The sequence below is a fragment of the Coloeus monedula genome (genome assembly GCF_965178545.1).
Source record: "Coloeus monedula genome assembly, chromosome: 14".
Classification (NCBI taxonomy): domain Eukaryota; kingdom Metazoa; phylum Chordata; class Aves; order Passeriformes; family Corvidae; genus Coloeus; species Coloeus monedula.
The window spans coordinates 18,185,143-18,211,518 of NC_138794.1; the positions used below are offsets into that span (position 1 = coordinate 18,185,143).

The window sequence follows — 26,376 nt, forward strand, 5'->3', positions numbered from 1 at the left end:
TTTCCATGTCACTTTGCTGATATCACCTCACTTCCCCTACTTTCCTCTTCTACCACAAACATCCAGCTTCTCAGACTTCAGCCCATCTCAACCACCATATTCTGCTGACTTAGGTGAGATCAACTCTCTTCATGGGCACAAACGTCCCACTGCAATCAGCTCCCTTTCTCTGCCCTCTAATTTTCTTCGTATTTTCCTCCACTCTTACGAAGTGGGAGAAACCTCTTGTCAAAATCAGAAGAATTGCTGTTTAATCCTGTGCCTCCACCTCACTTAAAAGACATGAGAAAGCAATTGCCTTCAGACACCAACAAATGATCCACTGTTCCTACACCGACTGTCTGAAGATCACTGTCCTACCAGCTGCTCTACTTGCTCCTCAAGTCCAGTTGGCAGAGACGGCTCTTAGAGGCTCCTTGAAAAGGGAACACCATTGGCTCTAAGTTTACATCATGTCTAACCACCCTGATTTGATGCAGCAGGGAACATTATTAAATAATATTGATTCTAGTAAATAAAAACTATTAATTAGATAATGCTTCTCACAAAGCTGTACAACTATTTATTAAAAATAACTATTCCCTCACAACATGTCCGACAGTTTTGTCTGATTTTGAAAAAACAGCGGGTTTTGACATTAGGGAAGAAAACCTCGTCCTTTTCAGACACTGTTGTTGCTCAAAGACAGATTTCTCTTCAGGGTTAGAAGTGAGACCTTCTGTCAACATCCAACCTACCGACACAAAGTTTTTGGAAGAAGTGAAGGAATTAAGAATAAAATTACACTGGATATAAAGCTAGAAGTCGAACTGTGGCACGCAAGATTTTAAAAGTTGCTGAAGTACAGCAGTTAAAAACACTTAAAGACGCACAAAGGTTATTAATTGCACACTCGTGCAGGTAAATTTGTCTGTTCTATTTTGTAACATGAAAGGTTACCAGCTTTAAGTTTCTTGCAGATTTTGATCTAAGCAATCTATTTGATCATGCAGGTGATAAACAAGTTCTCCTGCATTAGTGGAATAATTCCAGGAACATAGCTGTGTGTTAGATACATCACAGTCACAGAGAAATGCTGAGTGCTGGAAATAGCTCTGAGAAATAGCAGGGGAGAGGAAGAACTAAATAAAATAGAGCTAATACTGATAGATGGTGACTCACAAAAAGGCACAACCTTTATCACCGATATTCTCTTCCCTAGGAGCATCTCTACAGTGTGACTGACACCTGCAAACTGTGTGCACTGTCCCCCTCCTTTACACCCACACCTGAGTACAAAGCAGCTGCTCTCTGGCAGAGGGGAAATGGATAAGCTTTCAGTCTGCTGGGACTATTCTTCACTGGCATCCGGAGACAAGAAGAAGATGCATAGAGCACTCCTTTCCTTGAGGAATTGAGCATACAGACAACTGGAATGTCAAAGCTCTCTAATCTATTGCCTCCATCTTCTTTTACCCACAGGAGTACAGCTGAAATAACCTGGCTACCCTTTTGATACCCAGACAGCACATAGATAATTGGTGTTTATGCATCAGGTCTAACAGCCCCTAACAGAAAAAAAAAAATTTCAGTGCTCCTCTTTCTTCCCCCATCTTCCTAAAATTCTCACTTAATCAACTCCCCATGACATACAATACAATGACCTGAAGGTGAAAGATTCTCATTAATGACAGAATTTGTCTGTTTTTGACTGGTTTAAAATGCCCTCTCTCTTTTTTTCCTAATTGCACTATTACCTTGTCATCATGCCTTTCATTCCCCATTTATAACCAGATCCCCTAAAGTGCCTCAGGTGAGGGACCTGGTTGGATTCTCATGTCTCTCCTTATCTTGAGGGTATGCCTGTGCTTGGCCCAGTCAGTGTCAGATGTCTGCTCGGCACAGACCTCCCACCCTCCCATTCATACATGGGCAGAATACAACATCCTGAAATTTCACACTCTATCAAAACCTGTTTGGGGAGAAGGAGAGTTACATGAGAACATGAAAGTTTAGAGGTCACTGGTATCTATGACAACTATTTGTTTTGCTTTCCTCCTCCAGCTGTCCTCTTTGTCTCTATCAGCATCACACCAAACTTTGAAAAGTCTGAAGGCTCACTGTGACACATTTTCAGTAGCATATAAAGAAGAATTTCATTTCTTCAAAGGGCTGAAGACACACTAATAACTATTTATGTTCAGGCTCAGCTATTAAAATGCAGCTACATGGTAAGATCAGATTATAGGAATGACTGGGTGATCTTTACAATAGGAAGTATTTTATGACAAGCTTATATGAATACACATATGATATGAGAGACCACATGCAATGGGCACACACAGTTGGCATAGAGAACTGAGAAAATAATAAAAATATGGAAGCTGGCTCCTAGATAATCAGGAGAGAAAATTAATGGAAAGGACACAAAAAAACAAGTCCAAAATAAAAGATTCTTGTGTTTCTGTATTTCTGTGTCTGCAGTTTTTTGAAGAACATTTTTGATTGAGAATATAGTTTTTCAATAGTCTTCTTGACTACCCACACACTACTTTTACTGCATTACGAGTTAAAGCAGTTTGTTCCTCTCTTTAATCAATGCAATTTGCTTTCCCTCTCATAAAGAATACTTAGAAACATTTCATTATTTTTTTTAAACCTGATTAGGTCTTGGACTCTGCTGCTGAAGGCTTCCACTTGTGAGGATTTACTTTTTACTTCCTGTAATATCTTCAGTGCCGTAGAGTGGTTGTTTCCATCTGGGAAGCTGGAGATTAGACATCTGAAAATCACAGCAGTTACCCTCAGAAGTCCTGTTGTTAAACCTTCAAATACCTGCTTATTTACACTTCTGCCTGCAGTAGCATTATGGTCATCTGGAACACTAACCTAAGTAAAGAGAAAAAAACACAAACTAGAATTCAGTAAAACGAACCAGTTTGTAGAGAAACATTTACAAATTTGCATGGGTGTACACCAAAAGTAATAATAAAATAACATTCTAGCAGTGCTGATGGGCATTAAACCACTTCAGGTACAAGACAAGGTAAAGCATATAATCCAAGCTGGACCAGAATAAATCAAGTCATAAGAATGCAGTGTCTGAGAACTAAGGAAGCCTGATAGCAGCAAAGTATGTCATTAGTATGATTGTGTTCTTATGCATAAAACATCACCAGTGACCACTGCACTCGTCCATCAGAGGTGACCCACTTGTCAATCACATCAGAAGCGCAACAGCCAGTTCTCTCTGAACAGACCTCAGAGGAATCTCATTTTTCTAAATCATTAAAATAGAGCCCACTCCTAAAAAGGTGAAGTTGAGCTGTACAACATGTAAATCTGAAGACAAATCTATATGCAGGATACAGATCTGGAAGGAAGTCCTCATGTAGAGTATAATTTTTTACAAATTAATTTATTTTTCCATTTCTGCAGTCCAAGGTATTTTATCCAGCTGAAATCCTACCCCATTACAATCAAACAGTAAGTGGAGTGTGTCTGAAGTCCTGCAGTGCTCAAGGCAGACACTGGCAGCAGTCAGGGCTCGGGGCTCCTGGGAACATCCCCATCATCCCCATGGCTGATGCTGCTGGGCCCACACCCCACAGACCTCTGTGGAGCCTCTGCTCTGCCACAGCCCGAGGCTTGACATAGGCATTAGGGATCAATATTGGCTGAAATGTCATTTTCATTCCAGGTTAAAATCATTTACACTCAGTATATGCAAGTGAGGCCAGAGAAAACCATTCCTCCCCGTATAGGTATCAGGAGGGATTTGGTAACACTTGGTGACAAAGAACAACATGCACATTTCTTTATTATTCATTAGCTCTGAGCCTTGTGCTGGTACTTAAAACTCATTGTAATGGTCTGTTTCTGGTGACAAGCCAAGAGAGCAAGTGAGAAGTCTTTAGCTGCTTATTCAAGTTCAGTAAGAAAAACAATACTACGTTGCTCCAGTAACATTTGTTGACTAAAATAATTCATGCCTAATGATACCAATTGCTCACTGAAACAGATGGATTAAACTTTGCAATGTGTAGATCAACTTAAATGTGGCAACTTTGCACTTGGAACATTAAGTTTTAAAAATTGCTACCAAATGCTACTTAATGCTTTTTCACCTTAGAAAAAAAATTATATATGCTATTTCTTAAAAGATTGAATAATATCTTGCAGCAGAGCCTTCCATTTGCTGTAATGAACAGTACTATGAGTGGGTAATGGGTTTTTTTTGCCTTCTAGTTCAATGTACATAGAAGAAATATATATTCTAAGTATATAGTCCTTAGCTATCAAAGATCATGCTTTAAAATCAAACCGCTCCTCCTAATTTGTAAAATAAATAGATCTGGCACTTACTAGTGTCATTTCTTGCAGAGCTTATTTGTCATGTTCAATTTTTTGGGGAAGTGTGTGTGTGTTAATATAAAGTGTGAACAAATGTGAATTTTTACAGTGTTTGTCAAACAAGAGATAGAAGGAAATACTTCTTTACAGAAAATGGCTAAATTTGAACTTAATTCCTTGAAGATTTTCCTTTTATACTAACTCAAATGAGTGACAACAGATCAGCTCTTTTACCAAGTAAGTAATTAATGGGATAGTGGGAAAGTGTATTGAGATTTATGTTCAAAATTAATTGGTGTGCTTGCAGAAGCAAAATTAATTGGGGTGCTTGCTTGTTGATTATTACATCAAGCAAGGGGTAGGAAATCTTAAGATTTAATAGTATAATTATGAAAGCTTTCAAGCTCTGGTTTCTTTGTGTTGATACACAAGGAGTCAATGATATTCAGAGAAACTGGGTTGAATGTGGGCTTTGGGTAAGTAAATGTTACAACATCCCACATTCCTGAGGTTTAATAGGTTTAACAGTTTATATGACACAAATCTACAGGTGTGATTACACATTTAAACTGATTTGTTGAGTAATTGGTATAAAACATTTTAAAACCACAATGGAAAATCAGGAAATATCTAACTACTTTCCAAATATTTGACACATCCAACATCTCAATGCTATTTTAGCTTTTCTGATGGCTGAGTATGCTGGGCCTAACCAACACTCCTACTTTCTAAGTCAGTTCTAGAACTGGAACTCTCTGGTGACCTGACTCTCAGCATGGTACAGTCTCCATACAAGTGATATGCTGTTCCTCAGAGAATTCCCCCTGTGGAGGGGTTCCCATGCTTGTGCAGAGCTGCCATCACCTCTTCAGCTCTGCCCAGCATCTTGGGCTTAATCCTGTAAGATGCTGCACAATATGGCCCCAGTCCAGTAAAGCACTTAGGCACACATTTAATATAGCTGAAAATGCTACTCTGTTCTGACTCATGTCACCAAAATACCTCTGCAGATCAGAGCATGCTCTCTTTTTGTGCTAACAAAAAACACCAAACAATTTCCAGTTAGCAACGTAGAGGTACAGCACTGACAACTCATTCATATTTTTATTTCATAAAAGGCATAAGTCCTCCACAGTCATGAAGAATTTTAAATGTAGAGTTGGTAAACCTAAATGGAAAGACTTCAGACCTTTAGAAGCATACAATTTCTCTTTATCTGGTCAATTATTTCATATCATTCTTCCATTACCAATGGTGATTTTGTGCTTTTTGCATTTCTAGTCATTGGGCTTGCCTCAAAAACACTCTGAAAAATATATCTCAGAAGTATCACTGGGATGTCAGATGTTCTATGTAGTGACTAGTGAACCAAAGAAACGGAAATGGCCCAGGAAGTGCATGGGCTTGAGATGGTGCAGGTGAAAAGTTCCAATGTTAGATGCCCTACCCCTAAACACTTCAGCATGTCATTACCTCTTCTACTCCAGCCCTGTTTTCAAGATTTACTGGTCTCCATATGGGCTTTTATTAGGGACTAAGGGAACACAGTCCCTAAGTGCCACACAGCTGAACCCTATGGAGACAAATGTAATTTCAAAATGGACTAGAACCACCAAGCAGCACAGATGTGCCTTGGATTTCACAGTTCTTGTCATCATCAGTGCAGACATGGAGCTGCCTTATTTGATGCAACACAGAAGACTGAAAAAGCTGACCACAAATGGTTAAGAAACTGCAACAGGATGTATACTATCATTCTGAAGAACCCAAATTAAATGGCAGCACATTCCAGGCAAGAAATGGAGAAGAAAAATTACTTTCCTCTGATTAGATAGCCAGATTAACTTAAACCCAGTAAAATTTCTTAGGTGACTTACCTAAAATACAGTCCAAATTTAAGCAGTGTATTTTGGAGATGAAAAAAGTAAGAAACAACTGGGTTTTGATGCCTACATTTGTTTGATTACTACTTCACTTAATGTTCATTGCACATTCACTAATGATGTCTTAGAATTTTCAGATACTACGCATTTAAAGATTGCCTTAAAAAATAATCACAGTGATCTGTCATGATATCACACAGCCAGTTATGGTTTATATGTATGGCTTCTCAGATATCTTTTTGGAAAGGACATGACAGCTGTCACTTGACTAGAAACCCCCAAAATATGAAACTATCCTTACATGCTTACAGCTCCACTAATTATTTGGTTTTGTCGGCGTGAAACCTTCCAAAATAGACAACTAGAAAAGCTGCAATTATTTTGCAACTATCTTCTGGCTAGGGTGGACAAAGAGCAAAGACAGCAGTAACAAATGAAGCTACACTCCAGCACAAGACTTGTATGAACATAGGTGGGAAGGCTTGATCCATTAATCATGGAAATCAGGAAACACCCCTGCTGTCCTCAACAGACATGGGCTTAGGCATTACCTGAGCTAAGGAGGCTAAAGAAGGTAACATGGTAAGTCAGTCTACAGAAGGTTTCCTACCAGTCCCTTTAGGCAGGAGGTAAAGAAAGGTCTAAACAGGACACTTCAAACTATTAACCTGGACAGACACACTGTGTGTGTGTTTTGTCACACACAAAAAAAACCCCCAAACTAAAACTAAATCCACATGAAACTAGTTGGAAATAAGGTTCATACTGGATGTATTCAAGATTATATTGAAATGCTTCTCAAAACAGTACTGTTGCTGTATTCAGCAAATATTGGTGTACTTGTTCAATAATTTGTTAAGACCTTGCAAATATACATTCTCATTTATTACTCCTGGTATTACTTGGGCTTTATTTTCCAACAGTAAGTGGAAATACACATGACATGGGTAAAGGCTGCATCACACAGCTCATCCAACCAGGAAAAGCAGAGGCAGTTAGAAGTCTCTGGGGGTGTATTTTAGTATTTTGGTATTTGGAGCTACTCTCAGTTTGTACATTTCTTTTTTGTAAAAAAAAGAAAAATTCAAACTTGATCTGATTTATTATATTTTCAAGAGAGAAAAATCAGGGTTAGAAAAGCAGCACTGTTTTTGGGTTTTGTACTCAAATACGCACTTCATGGAACTATGAAGATATCCCAGTTTAAGGGCCAATTCTGTAGAAGAGAACATAAGAGACTTTCTGTACAGGAAAGAAAAGTCCACTGTGGATCATGGGAAACATTAAGCTTTAACTACAGTTTTGCTGCAGCTCAAGGGTAGTATTTGGCAACAGACTGAAAAGAGCTCTAAGTGCAGTAAATTTTCCTTCTCTAGTATCTCTGAGCTCTAGGTGGCCAACTCTGCCTAAGAAATACCCTCTGTATTCCTTCAGGGAGAGTACAGGTCGTTCTCCAGCACTGCACTGTGAGCAGGGAAGAGGTTTGGCAGCAAAGTGAACCTTCTCACTGGTGAGGTGCTGAAGGATTTCCTCCGTGTGTAATTCCCTCGAGCCCTGCCCCGCTGGCCCCGCAGAGCCAGCACTGGCCGGCACCGCGCAAGCACCTTTCACTGAGCACGGCTGAAACCTAATACCTGCAATCCTCTTGGAAAGATCTGCTGAGGAACAATGAGATGGCAGCTGCTCAAAGGAGAATGCACAGGTTGCATTTGGGTTTTCTTTGTGTCAAGGACCCTCGGACTAGCTTTTTAAAGTGTTCGTCAACAGTCCTATGGCTTGTTGATTCTAACAGCATCACTTAAATTATTAAAAGCATGTACATCACTTTTCAATTAACAAACTGCTTGGCTCATGAAAATACATACACACAATTTATAAGTAGAAAACCAAGACTAAATATCTTATGATGAGCAGGTCACTATGAATTAAAAATGAGTTTTCAAATAAAATATTTAATGACATTTCAAATTAAATGAAACATTGGAAAATTAAAACTTTCATTGCTAAAGAGCCCTATTTAAACACTGCAGAAAATCAAACTCTGGCAATATATTGACCTGACTTATATTCCTGACACTGAAACAAGTAATAATCAAACAGACAGAGACAACTCATTATAGTCTATACTTTATATATTCCTATAGGGTAAATTAAAGAAAACAGCCTCAGAAAATGCTAAAGACAGAACAAGATCCACTCACTAGAGTTCCTGGTACACATGCTTTTGCAGAGTTTATTAGAAGCAGCAAATACATCCATTTCTATAGAGTATAGTAGATACAGCCATCAAATACAAACAACAAATGAGTTTTATTCTTTCAAGCCTTTATTCGTATTTACCTCCTAGTGTTCTTATACTCTAAATACTATAACATGTTTGTGAAGCATGCAAAAATTTCAAAATTAGAAAAGTTACTGTACCTACCGTAAATTGCTGTATCAACAGGTCCATCAGAAAAGTGATCTTATTACTAAAGAGAACATAGGTGCAGTTTTCTATGCAGCTGCTGCAGGTGAGGCTGTAAACATTTACTGTACTGCACAGTGACCTAAAAAATCAGAAGGAAGACAAATTAGAATTTTACTTTCTTCAATAAATCAAAAGCAAATAAATTGCAGCACATCAAAAATCTTGCAGGAATTCACATTTATTTTCTTCAACTTGGGATCCCAAACAGAACTAATACCTGAAATGAAATCGATTAGATAACTTCCAAACAGTAAAGCCATACTTAACAGAAGCCACACACTCTATGGGCACTGGACTCTCCTGTATTCAAAACTCTTATCAAAACTGATATAGAATATCAGCCAATTTCATCATTTGGATAGGTAGTATTTTTTTTGTGTGGCTTACAGCTATGGCACACAATGAACTCTTTCCTGGCAGGACTTTCAAGAGCCTGTGTGAAGTATTTGACAGCAATTCCCAGGACAGCAGGGCCAGTTTTAGAGAGAAGCTCCCGGCAGTGCCTGTGCTCCAACACAAGGAATAGGGATGACCAAGGAACTGGCAAACCCCAGCAGGTGAAAGGCCTGGCCCAGAAATTCTAGTGCCACGTTGTCACCCACTCCTGCATAGAGCCTCCAGTGCTAATGTACAGCTCCAGCAGCATCGGCTGAGCTACACCTATGGCTGGGGAAGAGGTGACTGCAGTGGGAAGCTCCGCAGTGCGAAGAGCACGAAATCACAAGCGCATGCACAACTGTTCTCTGCATCACATGCAGTGATTTCCACCTGCTCCTTCTTCTCAAAACAGGACTTGCAGGGAAGCTGGGACCAGTCCTAGGGAATATTCTCACAGAGAAGATTAATCTTATCAAAGAGAACCCTATTTCAGAATAAACAAAAAATTTGTTTCTTGAGCCTTGCTTACTACAAAAGCCATCACTGTTACTACACAAACATGCACAGACACACAACACAAATGCATCATAAATATAGCCAATAATAAATACAGATGGCTGGACATTTGTTTGTCTAAAGCAAACCAAAAGGAAAAGAACTTTTATTTTGTTGGGTTTTTCTCAACATGTGAAAAAAATGTGACTAAGTTCAAATAAGCTCCAAAGAAGAAAATAAATTACGAGCACTGCTGAAAGGTCATACAAAAGTGGGACTGCAACAAACACCAAGTTACTGCACTGAAATCATCAAAGCTGGTATTTAACAGAACAAGCTGCAGACTAATTCAACATACTTCTGGAGCTGAGTGTAACACTTTATCTTTCTCCTAAAATATTTTTTGAAACAACAAAATTATTTACACAATAAGGCCTGTGCCTTTACTGATGCTGGGTTCATTGCTGAGGCATCTGGTCACCTAGCCTGGCTCCAGAGCTTAAATGGAGGCCTCTTACATACATACATTGTATTTCTCAAGCTAACAAAAGCTGGAAATGCTCAGCGGCCAGAAAAAGTGGAGTAAAATTTTTTTCATTAGTATGGCTGGATTATATTCTCTTCATCTGGAGAATTTAGAAAAGAAGCGAATGAACATTTATACTTTTCTTACTTTTCTGAGTACCACCATATTTCCAGTTATATTAATTTAACTGTACTGGTAATTAATTTTACTCTACTGCCTCATTAAATCGGTTTCAATCTGCAGTTTACATGATAAGAAAACAATATTAAATAATTACTTACTGACCAAAGGCAGGTTAATTTTCATCTATTTCACCTTTTACCCGACAAGGATAACACCTACAGATAATTCATAAAAATGTTTCACGTGCATTTTTAAAAATCTGTCTTGCAACACTGTTCTCTTTTCCTCTCCTGACTATATAAGGGGATTTAGTTCCCTTCCCTCAGTAATGCTGAAAAATATTTTCATTAGTCACCTACTTCTACCCTTCATGAAGATTATTCCCTTGTATAGGTGTTTCTAGAGGGGAAAAGAGAAGAAACTATATTGGCAGTCTCTATTTTCTGTTGAGAAGATACTTTAAATCAGCTTCTGTCATTTTATCAGCTATTCTAAAATAAAGATCAATTCTATTTAAATATAAACATTGTAATTCATCCAAAGTGCCAAATATGAACTTGCAGGTTAATTTTGACAGCTTTTCAGAGTTCTGAGGTGATTTAGCTAATTCACTGCAATAAATGCTTTTTGATATATGGGATTCCTAATTCCTAAGAGGATCATTTATTTTACACTTGAAAACACAAAAACTTCCCACTTTATATAAAGACCAAATTCCACAGTAAGAATGCACCATGCTTTTGTATTTCCCAACTGAACCTCATGTCACAAAGAGTACTGGTGTTTTCAGAGACTCCAATAATGCGTTTGAAAAGGTGCTGGAAGCAAAAGGATGTCAAATTAATTTTTCACAACAATAAAGAGGGTTCATTTAATTGATACCATAGCTTCCCAGCAGCAGCTCGTCTGAACACATTCTGATCACGGCACAAGCTCAGCTCTGCCTTGGTTCCACAGCCTGACTGGAATTCAGCATGGGGAGTGTCAGCACAGAAGTGTCCCCAGGTGGTTCACAGTGTTAAATGGCAGATTAGAGACAGCACAACTAATTTCTTTACTTTAATCTTATTAAGGGAACAACAGCTGTCAACTGTCACCATTTCTGCACAAGGCTGCCGAGACAAGCGAGGGGTTGTGAACGGCAGAGCCACAACTTTATTTAACCACACGTTAAACTCGCCGGGATGAAAAACCCAACGCATTTCCCATCATTTTCTTCTCTTTTGGAAGCTCTTAACTGCTCTTAATTCCAAAGCTGTTATCTTCAGAGATCCCAAAGCCAGCTGAAGGCCTGAAGCAGGAGGCTCTGTAAAGCAGGTGGTTATTGATTACCGATGTTGCTCTAAACTTTGTATCACACCCACAAATCAGCTTTCCAGCTCTGGCCGCCAGCACGTTCACTCCACCCCACAGCCAGGCTGCCCTCGGATGCAAGGCTTTCCTCCAGAGTCAATCCAATTACAAAAACACTCCTTATGGTACACAAGCTTTGAGCCAAAAAAGAAATCTGTCTTTAAACTAGACAAAAATACAAATCTGTATATTATATTTATTTTACATGAGTATGAAGGAAGAGGATTCATTTTAATCAAGCTAGATCTCAACAGTTCATATTTCTGCATGTGATTTTTTTTTTTTAATGTTAGCAACATCTTCATTTCCTCAATTTGCCTGATATAAACAAGTTGACAAACTTTAACTTTTATTAAAAATACTGAGGCATCTACAGTATGCAACCATGGAAAACTAATCCATGATAGTGCACCAGGATACAGAGGCAAGAACTCAACTTTTGCTTTACAAAAATTAGGGCATCATCAACATAGAACAATTCACCTGTTTCAAGTGTAAAGCTTTTCCATACTCTTCCAACTTGTGACATTATAAATAAATGTACTTTGATTATCAATGAATAACCCTAAAAGTTCAATTTGGCAGTGCAATAACATAAAACTAAACATTATCAAACTTAGGATGTGTTAATTCAATAGAAAACTGCTAATTTTTAACCAGTTTGAATATCATGCAGCACTCGGATGTGGAACGTGATCAGTATTGGTAATTACCCACTGGGTTGCAAAGAAGTGGGAGGTGAAATATTACTGAAAAATGGTGCACAGAATGGCTGTAGAGTGGAATGGGTAAGGAACCATCAAGGTAAGAATACAGACTGAAACAATAATAAAACCCCCCTGATTTTAAGGTTAAAAATATCAATTTTAACTCTTGGAGACCATACAGGCTCTTACCATCACACAGTCTTTTATACAATCAGGAACTCCCAGAGATTCATAATTACTGCTTTGTCTGTCATTTACATTATTTAAGGATATGCAATTAAAAAAAAGGGCTTCAGCCGAAGTCTAGACGCAATTAATAGAGAGAAGATAAAATTCAGCATCAATTATGCTTCAAGACACTTCTAAAACCAGACTGGAGTTTCACTCTGAAATGCTGCTGCACTTACAAATAAACTGTTGAATGACAAATGACAAACAATTAATTTACCCCAGTATTTACAGGTATGACAGAATTTGAAATTCCACCAAAATTCTCCAGCCCCTAGCTTATCAATCATTTAATGCAAGACCTGGCTTTAAATCTGAAAGTTTCATAACATTTCACAGAGCTGCTTTCAACAACCAAATTGTTGTTCCTTTATTGCACACGAGGGCAATGCTGCTTTACTCTTGAGCTCTGAGCCCAAAATCCAGCTAAACCAGACAGCAGGAATAGGTCACAGGAAGGGACAGATGCTGCAGGTTTCAGATGTTGAACTTGCACAGTGTTCATTCTCTTTAGAGTGTGTTTATGTCCTTGTACCAATTACTAGTTTTCAATTAATCTGTTTCTAATATGTTAAGAAATTTATATGTTTCTCTACCTCAGAGGAAAATAAGAAAGCTTGTTCTGCATTTTATGTAAAAAAAAGTTTGTTTGTGAACAATCCTATAAAAATGCATTAACAGCAACACTGCAGCTTAAGAAGCGTATGCTCATAAACCCAAGTAAAAGTTACAGAGAACAAGCTATAAAACCAGCTCTTAGTTCAAAATAGTTCTTACTGATAAAAGTCATTTGTATCAATGCTACACAAAATACTATGGAGGCACTAATTTCTTTTTTTTATGTATGTAATTATGGTTTGAGCTTTTTTGCCCTGATAATATTTGCTTTAAATAAATGATGCAATAAACTGTATGAAAACAGAAGATACATAAAACTTGACTTCAATCCTATCTTAGCTTGTAGCAAAAATCCAACTTTGTTCCTTACACAGCTACTGCCAATTTTTAAAATACTTGTCACTCAAGGAAGTCAAAGCATTTCCCAAATGTTAATTAAACAAACCTACAAGCCTCATTTGTTAGCAGGTTTGTTACCAACGTGTCATGGCACAAAGCGGGTAAATGAGCTGCACATTGCAAGGCAACTCAGGGGATGAGACTCATCTCCTGGTCTTCATCTTAAGGCATTAAATTGTTTCGCCGTGCAGCTCCCACTAGCTTTTCAGTAGAAGTGTAAGAAAAACACTGTAGAGCTCTGAAACCTTTACAAATTCTGCTGACTGTTTTGTGGAGAAGTAGACAAATTCTGGAAAACTACAAAATGCTGCTTTAAGAAATAATGCGGCTGGACATTAATTTTTATGCTAACACCAAAAATAAAACTTGCTATAACCCACTGCTTTTTCTTTCCTTTTTCCAGTGATTTATTTGAAGGGGAGAAAAATTGTCCCAATACCAAATGTATCATCTGTCTCATAAATGTTATTTCTTCCTCACAGCATTTCCCGTCCTGCTGCTCCTAACTACTGAGCTGGACAGTGGCACAAAACAACAGGCATATTGTCAAATCTTCTGATAATAAAGCTTTATCTTGTAGACATGGGATTAAAGTTGAGCTGCACCATACTGCCAGGATTTTGGAGAAAGAGAGATGTAGATAATAGCCCATGTAATCTCCTCACCTACTTGTAAATAGCTTATCCTCATCACAAAGCAATAGACAATTCCCAATTTAAGATGAGTACAAATGGTTAAACATTCCAAGAACCCACAAACAGTCTGAAGTACAGTGGCGTCCTTCAGAAAAGCATATTTGGCTGGGGGAAGACTGGAGGGCAATTCATGAAACTTTGTCATTCAACTTCTCTCCACAGGGCTTTGCTTTGTCTTTAAACAGCGAAAACTGCTGGTTCACTAGATTCAAAGTTCAAGAAATCAGGATGTAAATGATATTTGCACAAAAGAAAGAAAAGTAACTTCAAACTCGTTTCAAAATTAAATGAGAAATGTGATCTGAACTTTCTTCCTCATTTAAAGAATTAAATACATTCTATGATTGTCCTTTGGTTTTGAACCTCCCTCAATCACTCTGTGTGTGAAAAATTTCTTAAATCCTTTCAGTGAGACCATACCAATACCCACAAACATGGCTTGTGCCTGGTTCAAACTGCTCAGAGAAGGTCCCACCCTCTGGAACTACTGGACAGTTGAGGTGCAGATTCTGCACAGAACATTCCTCTCTATCAAAAAGACCACAGAAATACCAACAGAGGAGGCTCTGCATCCCATGCAGCAACACCAAGTTCCCTGGGCCACTTCCAGCAGACTCCAGACTCTCTAAGTCAGACTCAAGCAGTCAGACTCTTGCAGACCAACCCTGCAAGAGCAGCTTGCTTTAGAGTACAGGATCCTGTGTCAAATTACGTGCAATCTGATGGATAACTTCCCAACTGCCAGATGTCTACAAAGTGGAGACTGCAGTTTGCTGTGAAGTTGAATGAAATGCTGTATTTCAGGAGTGGAGCAAAGTTCTTCAGAAGATGTTTTTAACATACAATGTTGTCAGAACTGTCAGAACAGTTTATATTAATCTCTCTTCTGCCCCCATATTTCTTTTGGAAATACAGCTAGTGGAAAACCTGTGTTAATAAAACAATGTTTAGAGAATTTTTCAAAGATGCAAAAACTTCTTATAATTCAGTCATGAACAGGCTCAGGAATCTGAGAGACCACTGGTCTGAAAGAGGTGTGAGATAGAGAGAGGAGAACTCTGATCAACTCTTTGGATGTGATTTCTGTTATGCAAATGTGGCTGACATGGGGCTTTATTTATCAGCACACAAACTCCTTCGAGAACTAATACATCCTCAAACTGCCTAACAAACTTCAAGCACGATGTTTTCAGTAATATAAACACAATATTCTCAAACCTTCTCAACAAAGGCTGCTAAAGCACAAGACTATTCTTAAAAGGAAAGAACAAGAATCGAAGGTGCACATTCTAAGAATTTAAAGCTCAATTTAAACTAGGTTTTATGTGGGCACACAGTGCAATCCTGTGCCTTGTGAAGCTTATTCCACATTGATGAGATAACTCAAAATTAGAGACGGCACAAATGAAGAAGCCCCAAGCTGTCCCTGAGCTGCTCACCATAGGCCCAACTCAGAATTGCTCACCAGTGGAGCTGGCTGGACTTGCAGCAAGTGCATTTGGCACAATTGCAAAAGCAGGCATTTTATTTATTCTCTTAGAAGTGCGATGTCAAGTTATTAAAAAAATGATTTTTCTTTAGTGCTCTCTCCCAGCACTTCACACGCATGTCCCATAACATATTATCGGCCAGTTTTAATCCAAACTCTCACACTGTAGTGCCTAAATTACAATTATACCAATATTACAAAGTATCTACAAACAAATGATGACAATGGTACACACCAGGGTATCCTGGGTTTGGTTCATCTTGTACTAAAACCATGCCCAACTCTGCTCTGAAAGCACCTATGTGCTCTTGACTGTATAAAAACTACACTCAGAGATTAGGAAAAAGAACATGCTTTTGAGTCACCAGTTTTTGCAGGAATTCTGCTTAGTCACCACCTTCTTTTTCAGGGATTAGACATTTAAACCCTTCCATTCTTATGTTCTGTAAAGAGGAATTTCTCTAATCCACAAGAATTTTGATTTACCTGTTTGTAGGAGCCCTTTCAGCTAGCAGTATCTTACAACTATTTCATTTTAAAAGCAGACGGATTCCAGTGAATTACAACACTTTAAAAAATTCCCCTGCTTCCCATTAGAGATCTTTGCAGACTAACTTCAAAAGATACATATCTCCGCCTCTGTTAAATGTTTTGTCTTTTTTTATACAATTAGCTGCTACTCAAATATATCATACCTCAAAATAAAAATCACCAAGTTAAGAAACCAGAGGGTGAGTGGAAATGTCTTTCACCTTCCATGGCATAGAGAACAGCACGATTTTCTGCTCTGAAGTTCAACACGGGACTAGGAGAAGAAGAAGCAGTGAAGCAGCAGATATGAAATGAATATTCTAGTGACTAAGTGGAAGGTGAAGGACCCATCATACTTACTTAAAGGGAACCCGTGCAGCTGCATTCAGGTTGGTGGGAGAAGTCACTGTTTGAAGAACATTTTCAAGGGCAGTCAATCCTCCTGCAGCCCGGAATGCAATTTTATCTGCTGTGTTCTAAAGAAACACAAACACAGAAGAGAACCAACAGAAATTTAAAAACTGTCTACATAAAGTGTACATCTGACAGTTGTGGATTCTGTCAATGTAGAAAATCCTTAATGCACTTATTGATCATGTTGAACATCTTTGAAAAAGAGCATTTCACTGCCCATGCACAAGGATGAGTTGAAACTCTCAGGTGTTATTTTTTTCAATTATCATATATACATATCAAGTACTACACAGGCAATACACTTGAATACCATATTTTCTGTAATGACATACAGTTATAGGGATTTTAATAAAGTTCAGCTTTATCTGTTGCTATTATCTTTGTGGCTATACTGCTTTTACAGTATGATTTTAAAAATATAGACAATTTCTAGATGGGTACTTTGTCATTTTTACAAACTTTTCCAACAGGAGACAACCTCCAGGCTTGGTTTGTAAATATGCATAAAATAGCTCAGGCAGATCCCTTTTCCTAGGTGTCCACTTGGAACTTGCACATACAATTTTACACTTAAATACCATCCTATCATTATTATCACAGTTTGCAAATGACTGGGGTTTGCTGCAGCAGATCCACTATTTTAGAACTTGCACTCTTTTCCTTTCCTGCAAAATTGGTTTAATCTCCTCTGTTTACAGTTGTCCTGGGTTGCAGTGTATTCTATTACCATCCCCATCAGCCGTTGAAATCAGGTGGGGCAGTGTTTCCTTGCCTCCTCCCCCCAGACTATCTTGCTGTTAATGGCCCATCATTGTCCTGCCGCATGACTCATAGATAACTCCCTCTGGACTATCATCTGTTAATGAGCCCAATCAACACCTGGCCTCATGACTCATTACCCCATTGTGAGATGCTCCACCCAGAGGGAGGAACCAAGCATCCCAGCGTGGATATAAGCTGAGGCTGAACACAAGAGAGGAGGCCTTTCCACTGGATTTCCAGAGAACAGGAGCTACATAGCCACCACTGGACCTTCTGAGGAAGAGCAGACCCTCTTTTCTACAGGATCACCGCTTCAGAGGACTGCAGCCACCATTCTAGCAGACTGCTACCACCACCCTGCCTAACAGGGACTCAGGTTGTATCTTGACTCTGTCAGTTTGAACCAGTGTTTTCTTTTAGTTTTTTTTTCTTTCCTTTTCTTTAACTTCCCCATTAAATTGTTATTCTGACTTGGTGCCTCCCACTGGTTTGTTTTCAAACTAGTACATAATTTGGCGCCCAACGTGGGGCAGCTCTGAGAGAAAGTCAGAATTACAATTTTGTGTTAACAGAAACCTATTCACCATGGTGCTCAGCTTGTCTACGTGGGTACTGTATCTTGCTCTCTATATTTTTCCTCACATGGGGAACTACCTGCCTGTAGTATTACTCCTGTTAAAACCAGGGAATGGTATGAGAATTGCTTTAATGGTTTATTATGTCTACAGCATAATAACCTGTGAGGCGATGAATACCATTTGGAGTATACACTCAGTTTTGTTTGGCTGTCCTAGTCTGGGCTCCTATGTCTGGGATCTCCTCAACAATCGCACCCAGCCCCTGGTGGGGGGAGTAGAGAGTGGTTTCTTCCAGCCTTTCAGGCCAGGCACAGCAGTTTTTGAAAATATTGAATTCCCTCTGGATGTCAAAGATGGCATAAACTTGCTGTCAGTTCTGCTTTGTCTTCTCTGTACAGCCTGCACCATGTACACCATGCTTAGGATCAGAGCCATGGCACAGCATCCTCAGGATGAGGGAGGGAAAAAGAGCAGAGCAACAAACATCATGCCTATGCAGACTGACACAGAGGAGAAAGGAACCAAATGCAAAGCAACAGCGTCCATGTCTACTCAGACTGTCACCGAGGAGAAAGAACTCAGATGCAAGACAACGGCGTCCATGTCTACGCAGACTGACACAGAGGAGAAAGAAACCAAATGCAAAGCAACAGCGTCCATGTCTACGCAGACTGACACAGAGGAGAAAGAAACCAAATGCAAAGCAACAGTGTCCATGTCTACGCAGACTGACACAGAGGAGAAAGGACCCAGATGCAAGACAACAGCGTCCATGTCCACACAGACTGACACCGAGGAGAAGGGAACCAAAAGCACTCTCAGTGTCCCCATGCAAACCGTCACCGAACCAGAACAGCCTAAACCAATTGCAGTTGCCCCCGTTCAGAAGAAGAAATCAAAAAGCAAATCAGCCCGCATTGTGACTGACGAGGATGCAGCAGGACCTTCGCACCCAGCAGAAGAGGCAGAGCCAGAGATCATCACTCGGTCGCTATCCCTGGGTGAGCTGCGTGACCTGCGGAGGGAATTCACCCGCCAGACGAACGAGTCTATCCTGACCTGGCTGCTCCGCATCTGGGACGCTGCAGCCAATGACACCATTCTGGACGGAAGTGAGGCCAGGCAGCTGGGATCTCTGTCCCGGGATGTGGTCATTGACCAGGGGATCGGGAGAACCCAAGAAACTCTCAGCCTCTGGCGGCGACTGCTTACAAGTGTAAGGGACAGGTACCTTTGTAAAGAAGACCTCCAGGTGCACCAAGGGAAATGGAGCACAATGGAACAAGGTATCTGGTGCCTGAGGGAATTGGCTGTGCTGGAGATCATTTTCTCAGAAGACGAGAGATTTCCTAAGAGCCCAGATGGTGTCCAGTGCACGTCACAGATGTGGTTGAGGTTCGCACGCCTTGGACCAGAGATATACTCCCGGACCAGAGATATACTCCCGTTACCTGGCAACGCTGCAATGGAGGGAAGGCGAGGACAGGGTGGGCGTCTTGGTGAACAAACTGAGGATTTACGAGGACACCATCACAGCCCCGTTTCGCACCCATGTCTCATCTGTGGAAACAAGTCTTTTGGCTGAGCAAGTCCGGAGCTTGATTGAAGAAGGCCATCAGAAACTGAAAAAGGAACTTAAGGAAGAGATTTACCCGATCTCGCCAGAACCAACAAGAGTCTCTGCCATTAGGAGCCGGCGTCCCCCAACCAGGGAGAGAGGATACACCCCACGAGGTAACCTCTGGTTTTTCCTTCAGGAACATGGAGAAGACATGAGTAAGTGGGATGGAAAACCCACCTCCTCCTTAGCAGCTCGGGTACGTGAACTAAAAAGAGGGACAACTACCACAAGAAGCGCATCTAGAGTCAATATTGCTCCGGTCTCTTGCACACAGAACTCCAGACGGTACCGGAATGATAATATGACCGATCCTCTTGAAGGGACCTCAGGAACGTATTCACCGGAAGGGAGCAACATGCAACATGACCAGGAATAGAGGGGCCCTGCCTCTAGCCAGGTAGAGGAAAGGGAGAATCGGGTCTTTTGGACTGTGTGGGTCCGATGGCCTGGCACATCTGACCCACAAAAATACACGGCTTTGGTTGACACCGGTGCTCAATGCACTCTGATGCCATCAAGGTATGTGGGAGCAGAACCCATTTCTATTTCTGGAGTGACAGGAAGATCCCAGCAGCTGACTGTACTGGAAGCTGAAGTGAGTTTAACTGGGAACGAGTGGCAGAAACACCCCATCGTGACGGGCCCGGAGGCCCCGTGCATTCTCGGCATAGACTATCTCAGAAATGGGTATTTCAAGGACCCAAAAGGACATCGTTGGGCTTTTGGGATAGCTGCTGTGGAGACAGAAGATATCAGACAACTGAGTACACTGCCTGGCCTCTCAGATGACCCCTCTGCTGTGGGACTGCTGAGAGTTGAAGAACAACAGGTGCCAATCGCCACAGCAACAGTGCACCGCCGGCAATACCGCACCGACAGAGACTCTGTGGTTCCCATCCATGAGATGATTCGCAAACTGGAGAGCCAAGGGGTGGTCAGCAAGGCCCATTCACCTTTCAACAGCCCTATATGGCCAGTGCGTAAGTCCAGTGGAGAATGGAGGCTGACGGTGGACTACCGTGGCCTGAATGAGGTCACGCCACCATTGAGCGCCGCTGTGCCGGACATGTTGGAACTTCAGTACGAGCTGGAGTCCAAAGCAGCGAAGTGGTACTCTACTATTGACATTGCCAATGCCTTCTTCTCCATTCCTTTGGCAGCAGAATGCAGGCCCCAGTTTGCTTTTACCTGGAAGGGTGTGCAATACACCTGGAATCGACTGCCCCAGGGGTGGAAGCACAGTCCCACCATTTGCCACGGACTGATCCAGACTGCATTGGAAAAGGGTGAGGCTCCAGAACATCTGCAATACATCGATGACATCATTGTGTGGGGAAACACAGCAAAGGAAGTGTTTGAGAAAGGAGAGAAAATCATCCAGATTCTCCTGGAAGCTGGCTTTGCCATCAAAAGGAGCAAAGTCAAGGGACCTGCTCAAGAGATCCAGTTCCTGGGAGTAAAGTGGCAAGATGGACGGCGTCAGATTCCCACTGAGGTCATCAATAAGATCACTGTGATGTCTCCACCGACCAACAAGAAGGAAACACAAGCTTTCCTAGGCGCCATAGGTTTCTGGAGGATGCACATTCCCGAGTACAGCCAGATCGTGAGTCCTCTCTACCTGGTTACCCGCAAGAAGAATGATTTCCACTGGGGCCCTGAACAGCAGCAAGCCTTCGCCCAGATCAAGCAGGAAATCGCTCATGCGGTAGCCCTTGGCCCAGTCAGAACAGGACCAGAGGTGAAGAACGTGCTCTACTCTGCAGCCGGGAACAATGGTCTGTCCTGGAGCCTCTGGCAGAAGGTGCCTGGTGAGACTCGTGGCCGACCACTGGGATTCTGGAGCCGAAGCTACAGAGGGTCTGAAGCCAACTACACTCCCACAGAAAAGGAAATCTTGGCAGCCTATGAAGGAGTCCAAGCTGCCTCTGAGGTAATTGGCACTGAAGCACAGTTGCTTCTGGCACCCCGACTACCGGTGCTGGGTTGGATGTTCAAGGGAAAGGTTCCTTCCACGCATCACGCCACCGACACCACATGGAGCAAAAGGATCGCCCTCATCACACAGCGTGCCCGTATTGGAAACCCGAATCGCCCTGGGATTCTAGAAATTATAACAAACTGGCCTGAAGGTGAGACTTTTGGATTATCTTCTGAAGAAGAGGAAGAGCAAGTGACTCGTGCTGAGGAAGCCCCACCGGAAGCTACCGGAGACTGAAAGACGTTATGCCCTCTTCACTGATGGTTCCTGCCGAATTGTAGGCGCTAACCGAAAGTGGAAAGCTGCAGTATGGAGCCCCACACGACGAGTTGCACAAGCTACTGAGGGACAAGGTGGATCGAGTCAGGTTGCAGAGCTTAAAGCCGTCCAGCTGGCTTTGGATATTGCTGAACGAGAGAAGTGGCCGAGGCTCTATCTCTACACCGACTCGTGGATGGTAGCTAATGCTCTGTGGGGATGGCTGGATCGCTGGAGAAAGGCCAACTGGCAGCGCAGAGGGAAACCCATCTGGGCCGCTGAGATTTGGCAGGACATCGCCACCCGAGTAGAGAAGCTGACCGTGAAGGTTCGACATGTGGATGCGCACGTACCCAAGAGTCGGGCTAATGAAGAGCATCGCAACAACGAGCAGGTGGACCGAGCTGCTAAGGTGAAAGTATCTCAGGTGGATCTGGACTGGCAGCACAAGGGAGAATTATTCCTAGCTCGTTGGGCCCATGATGCCTCTGGTCATCAGGGGAGAGATGCAACATACCGATGGGCCCGTGACCGAGGGGTGGACCTTTCCATGGACAGCATCTCACAGGTCATCCACAGTTGTGAGACCTGTGCTGCAATCAAACAGGCCAAGCAGGTGAAGCCTCTGTGGTACGGTGGACGATGGTCAAAGTACAGGTATGGGGAAGCCTGGCAGGTTGATTACATCACCCTTCCCCAAACCCGCCAAGGCAAGCGCTACGTGTTGACCATGGTTGAAGCGACAACTGGATGGCTGGAGACCTACCCTGTGCCTCATGCTACAGCCCGGAACACCATCCTGGGCCTGGAAAAGCAAGTCCTGTGGAGACATGGCACCCCTGACAGGATCGAGTCGGACAACGGGACTCATTTTAAGAACAGCCTCATCAACACCTGGGCCAGAGAACACGGTATTGAATAGATATATCATATTCCTTATCATGCACCAGCTGCCGGAAAAGTTGAACGCTGCAATGGACTACTTAAAACCACCCTAAAGGCACTTGGTGGGGGTACCTTCAAAAATTGGGAAGTGAACTTAGCAAAGGCCACCTGGATGGTCAATACCCGAGGGTCCATCAATCGAGGTGGTCCCGCCGAGTCTGAACCCTTGCACACAGTGGATGGAGATAGAGTCCCTGCGGTACACCTGAGGGGTATTTTAGGAAAGACTGTTTGGATCAATCCCGCCTCAGGCAAAGGCAAACCCATCCGTGGGATTGTCTTTGCTCAAGGACCTGGTTGCACTTGGTGGGTAATGCAAAAAGATGGGGAAACCCATTGTGTACCACAAGGAGACCTAATCTTAGGTGAGAACGGTGCGTAGGGTTTCATTGTATATATATATATATATATGTATGTGTGTGTAGAGTTTAAAGAAGGTATTGATTTGGGATGATGCAGATGGTAATAGAATAAGGGGTGGATAATGTCCTGGGTTGCAGTGTATTCTATTACCATCCCCATCAGCCGTTGAAATCAGGTGGGGCAGTGTTTCCTTGCCTCCTCCCCCCAGACTATCTTGCTGTTAATGGCCCATCATTGTCCTGCCGCATGACTCATAGATAACTCCCTCTGGACTATCATCTGTTAATGAGCCCAATCAACACCTGGCCTCATGACTCATTACCCCATTGTGAGATGCTCCACCCAGAGGGAGGAACCAAGCATCCCAGCGTGGATATAAGCTGAGGCTGAACACAAGAGAGGAGGCCTTTCCACTGGATTTCCAGAGGACAGGAGCTACACAGCCACCACTGGACCTTCTGAGGAAGAGCAGACCCTCTTTTCTACAGGATCACCGCTTCAGAGGACTGCAGCCACCATTCTAGCAGACTGCTACCACCACCCTGCCTAACAGGGACTCAGGTTGTATCTTGACTCTGTCAGTTTGAACCAGTGTTTTCTTTTAGTTTTTTTTTCTTTCCTTTTCTTTAACTTCCCCATTAAATTGTTATTCTGACTTGGTGCCTCCCACTGGTTTGTTTTCAAACTAGTACAACAGTAAAGCAAGTAAAATCTTCTTCTCTACTTCTAAGCTACTAATTTTGTATAGTTTTTATTGGTAGTTTGTATTTGATCATCTTGATTTTGTCAATGATGATGATGATAATAATATTGTGGTTAATAAGAAAGAATTTCTTCTTTTTTCCCCCCAGTGTTGCAAGCACTTCACACATGGGGAAAAAATGGGACATCCTCTATAAACACGATTATTGTTAGTCTGTAAAGAATGTATTCTATTGTAACAGACTCTAACAGAAAAAACTCCTAGTGACTCTGACAATAAAATCCTTATTTGAACAACTACAAGAATAATTAAACAGCTGTAATATGATTTAGAGGGACAACACTTTTCCCTGTGAGATCAGACATTACATACAGAAGTACATATCTTACTTTTTATTTAAATCATGCAACTTTCTCTCCATTAAGTTTCATTCGAGCAAACAGCTATATTGTATTTGATTTACAAGCTACAGAAAAACTGCTCACAGAAGTCAGATATTCAAAAAGGAAGCATTTTCCACAATTAATACCAACTACATTTAGATTTCTAGACAACCAAAAGGTTTACCTTCCAAGGAATAATTAGCCTCAAATGAGTGGAAATCTGTGTGCCAACTTACCAAGCAGTTAAGAAAATCAACCAGTGACTTCCTACAGGCTAGCTGGTAAGTATAATTTCTAGCAGTTAATTTTAGCCCAGTGAGGCCAGTAAGTGTGCCTTAACTGCAGTTATTTTTGTGTTTACTCATATTCTTCCTCTACTTCCTCTTCCTCCCATCTAAAAAAAAATCTCAAAACCCTGCCTCCTTAAGCTCCCTTGGCTCCCAATAACACTTTCTACCAACTCCTGGTAGAGCCATAAAGAAAAGACCCAAACAGCAAAGAAACAGTCCTGCCATAAATCATCATTATTGACTTTATTTGAGCACCTTGGCTCACAGCCACAGTTCTCAAACCTCCTCCTCCCCTGCTCCCCCAGTGCTGCAGCACCCCCAGACAGAGCCCAGGGCCTTTCTAACCTTTCCCTGCTCGCTTCAGCTTAAAACTTCCCAGGTGAAAAGAGAGATTTTGTTAGTTCCAGTGTGCCTTTGCCTTGGAAATGGGCACACCCTGAGCAGTGCAGAGAAGGAGGCACACGAGGAGCTTGGGAGTGTGGCTGTGCAGCACAGCAATGAGGGCGGCCTTTCTGTGATGCTGCTGATTTATTTGTTACTGCTCCTCCAGTTCCAAATGTACCCAGCTCTTGCCACTTCTCACTTTTCCTGTTTCTCAAGGGAGATTATGCCACAACCTATTAGCTCTTGTGGCAAGAAGTCTTTCCTGTCATTTAGACCAAATATGCCCTTTCTCTGTTTCATCCCATTACTCCGAGTTACATCCGATTTATTGCATTCATTTTGTTTCTCCCCTCAGCAATCACTCCATTCTTGAACTTGTACACTGCTTCCTTTTCCTACTTGGCTTGTTTCTCAACTCTCTGTTCTCTTTAATGCTAAACTCCACCTTTTCTTTTCTATTTTTTCATGTGAACTTTTCTTATCTGTGATTTTTTTCCCCAGAACTCCTCTTCTCTCCATAAATACCTGGTAATGAAGTGTCCTGAAAGGAACTTCCCCCTATCCCAAATCAGTCACTAGAGCCAAACTGAAAGAAGCAATGTCTCCCTATTCTGAGGGGAGGTTGTCCCGTATCTATTTTAAAATTCATATAAACATTTTGAAGCTGTTTAATTTCCAATGTGCTCTCCTTCCATTTCAATCTGGAACATCACTTCTTTTATAGACAGACATTTTTCAGAGTGCCTGGTTCACTTTTGTCTAATACTTTACTAAAATACAGGTATACTTCTCAAAATACACATGTGCATTTTTAAAAATTCTGTTACTACTACAGTTTTTTATCAAGCAGAAGGGAGCCCAGAATTTCTTCTGATTTTATATGATTCAGCTATATGTCCTACTACTCCTCTTTCCAGATTACTCATAAAAATTCATTAGCATTTTGATGCTTATCCGTGAAAAGAAATCCCTAACTATACGCATGGGAGAGCATGTAAAATGAAGATACAACCAACAGCAAAGATGGGGAAGACACATGAGCACAGCATTTGCTACCTGTGCTCACAGAGGTCTGTAAAACTGCCATGTAGGGATACATGACTTTTAGCACAACATTTAATATATTTATCTCCAGTGATTTTTTTAAGATGGAGAACTTCAAGGGCTTCTAACCCACTTCTTGGAAGGCAATGTTGATGCCAAAGTAGCTGCTGGTATCTGGCATGTGTGAACAACCTTGGCCCCCACCTAAGTGTCCAGCTGTCAGGAATCCCAGGATCAGGGCACAGCTCCTGGGGCTTGGCCTTGGGCCAGTGCAGCCCATGGGAGCTGAAAGGAAAACATGCCCTGTCCCCAAAGGAGCAGAAGAGTCACTTGAATACTGCACTGCTGACATTTTCAGGGTGAACACTGTGGGACTGGAGGACACACTGGAAGAAGAAATTATCCCTCAGCTGCCCATGACAA

General features: G+C 41.6%; 1 protein-coding gene across 1 annotated transcript in view; it reads right to left on the reverse strand.

Annotated features, from left to right (window-relative positions):
* The window catches only part of SCAPER (S-phase cyclin A associated protein in the ER), a 142,677-nt gene that overhangs the window by 33,426 nt on the left and 82,875 nt on the right, over positions 1-26,376 (reverse strand). Inside the window, exons 24-26 of the mRNA XM_082291057.1 lie at positions 16,588-16,703; positions 8,641-8,764; positions 2,639-2,868 (exon numbers count right to left, since the gene is read on the reverse strand). Of these exons, the coding sequence (XP_082147183.1) occupies positions 2,639-2,868; positions 8,641-8,764; positions 16,588-16,703 (470 nt within the window). The remainder of the gene's footprint in view (positions 1-2,638; positions 2,869-8,640; positions 8,765-16,587; positions 16,704-26,376) is intronic.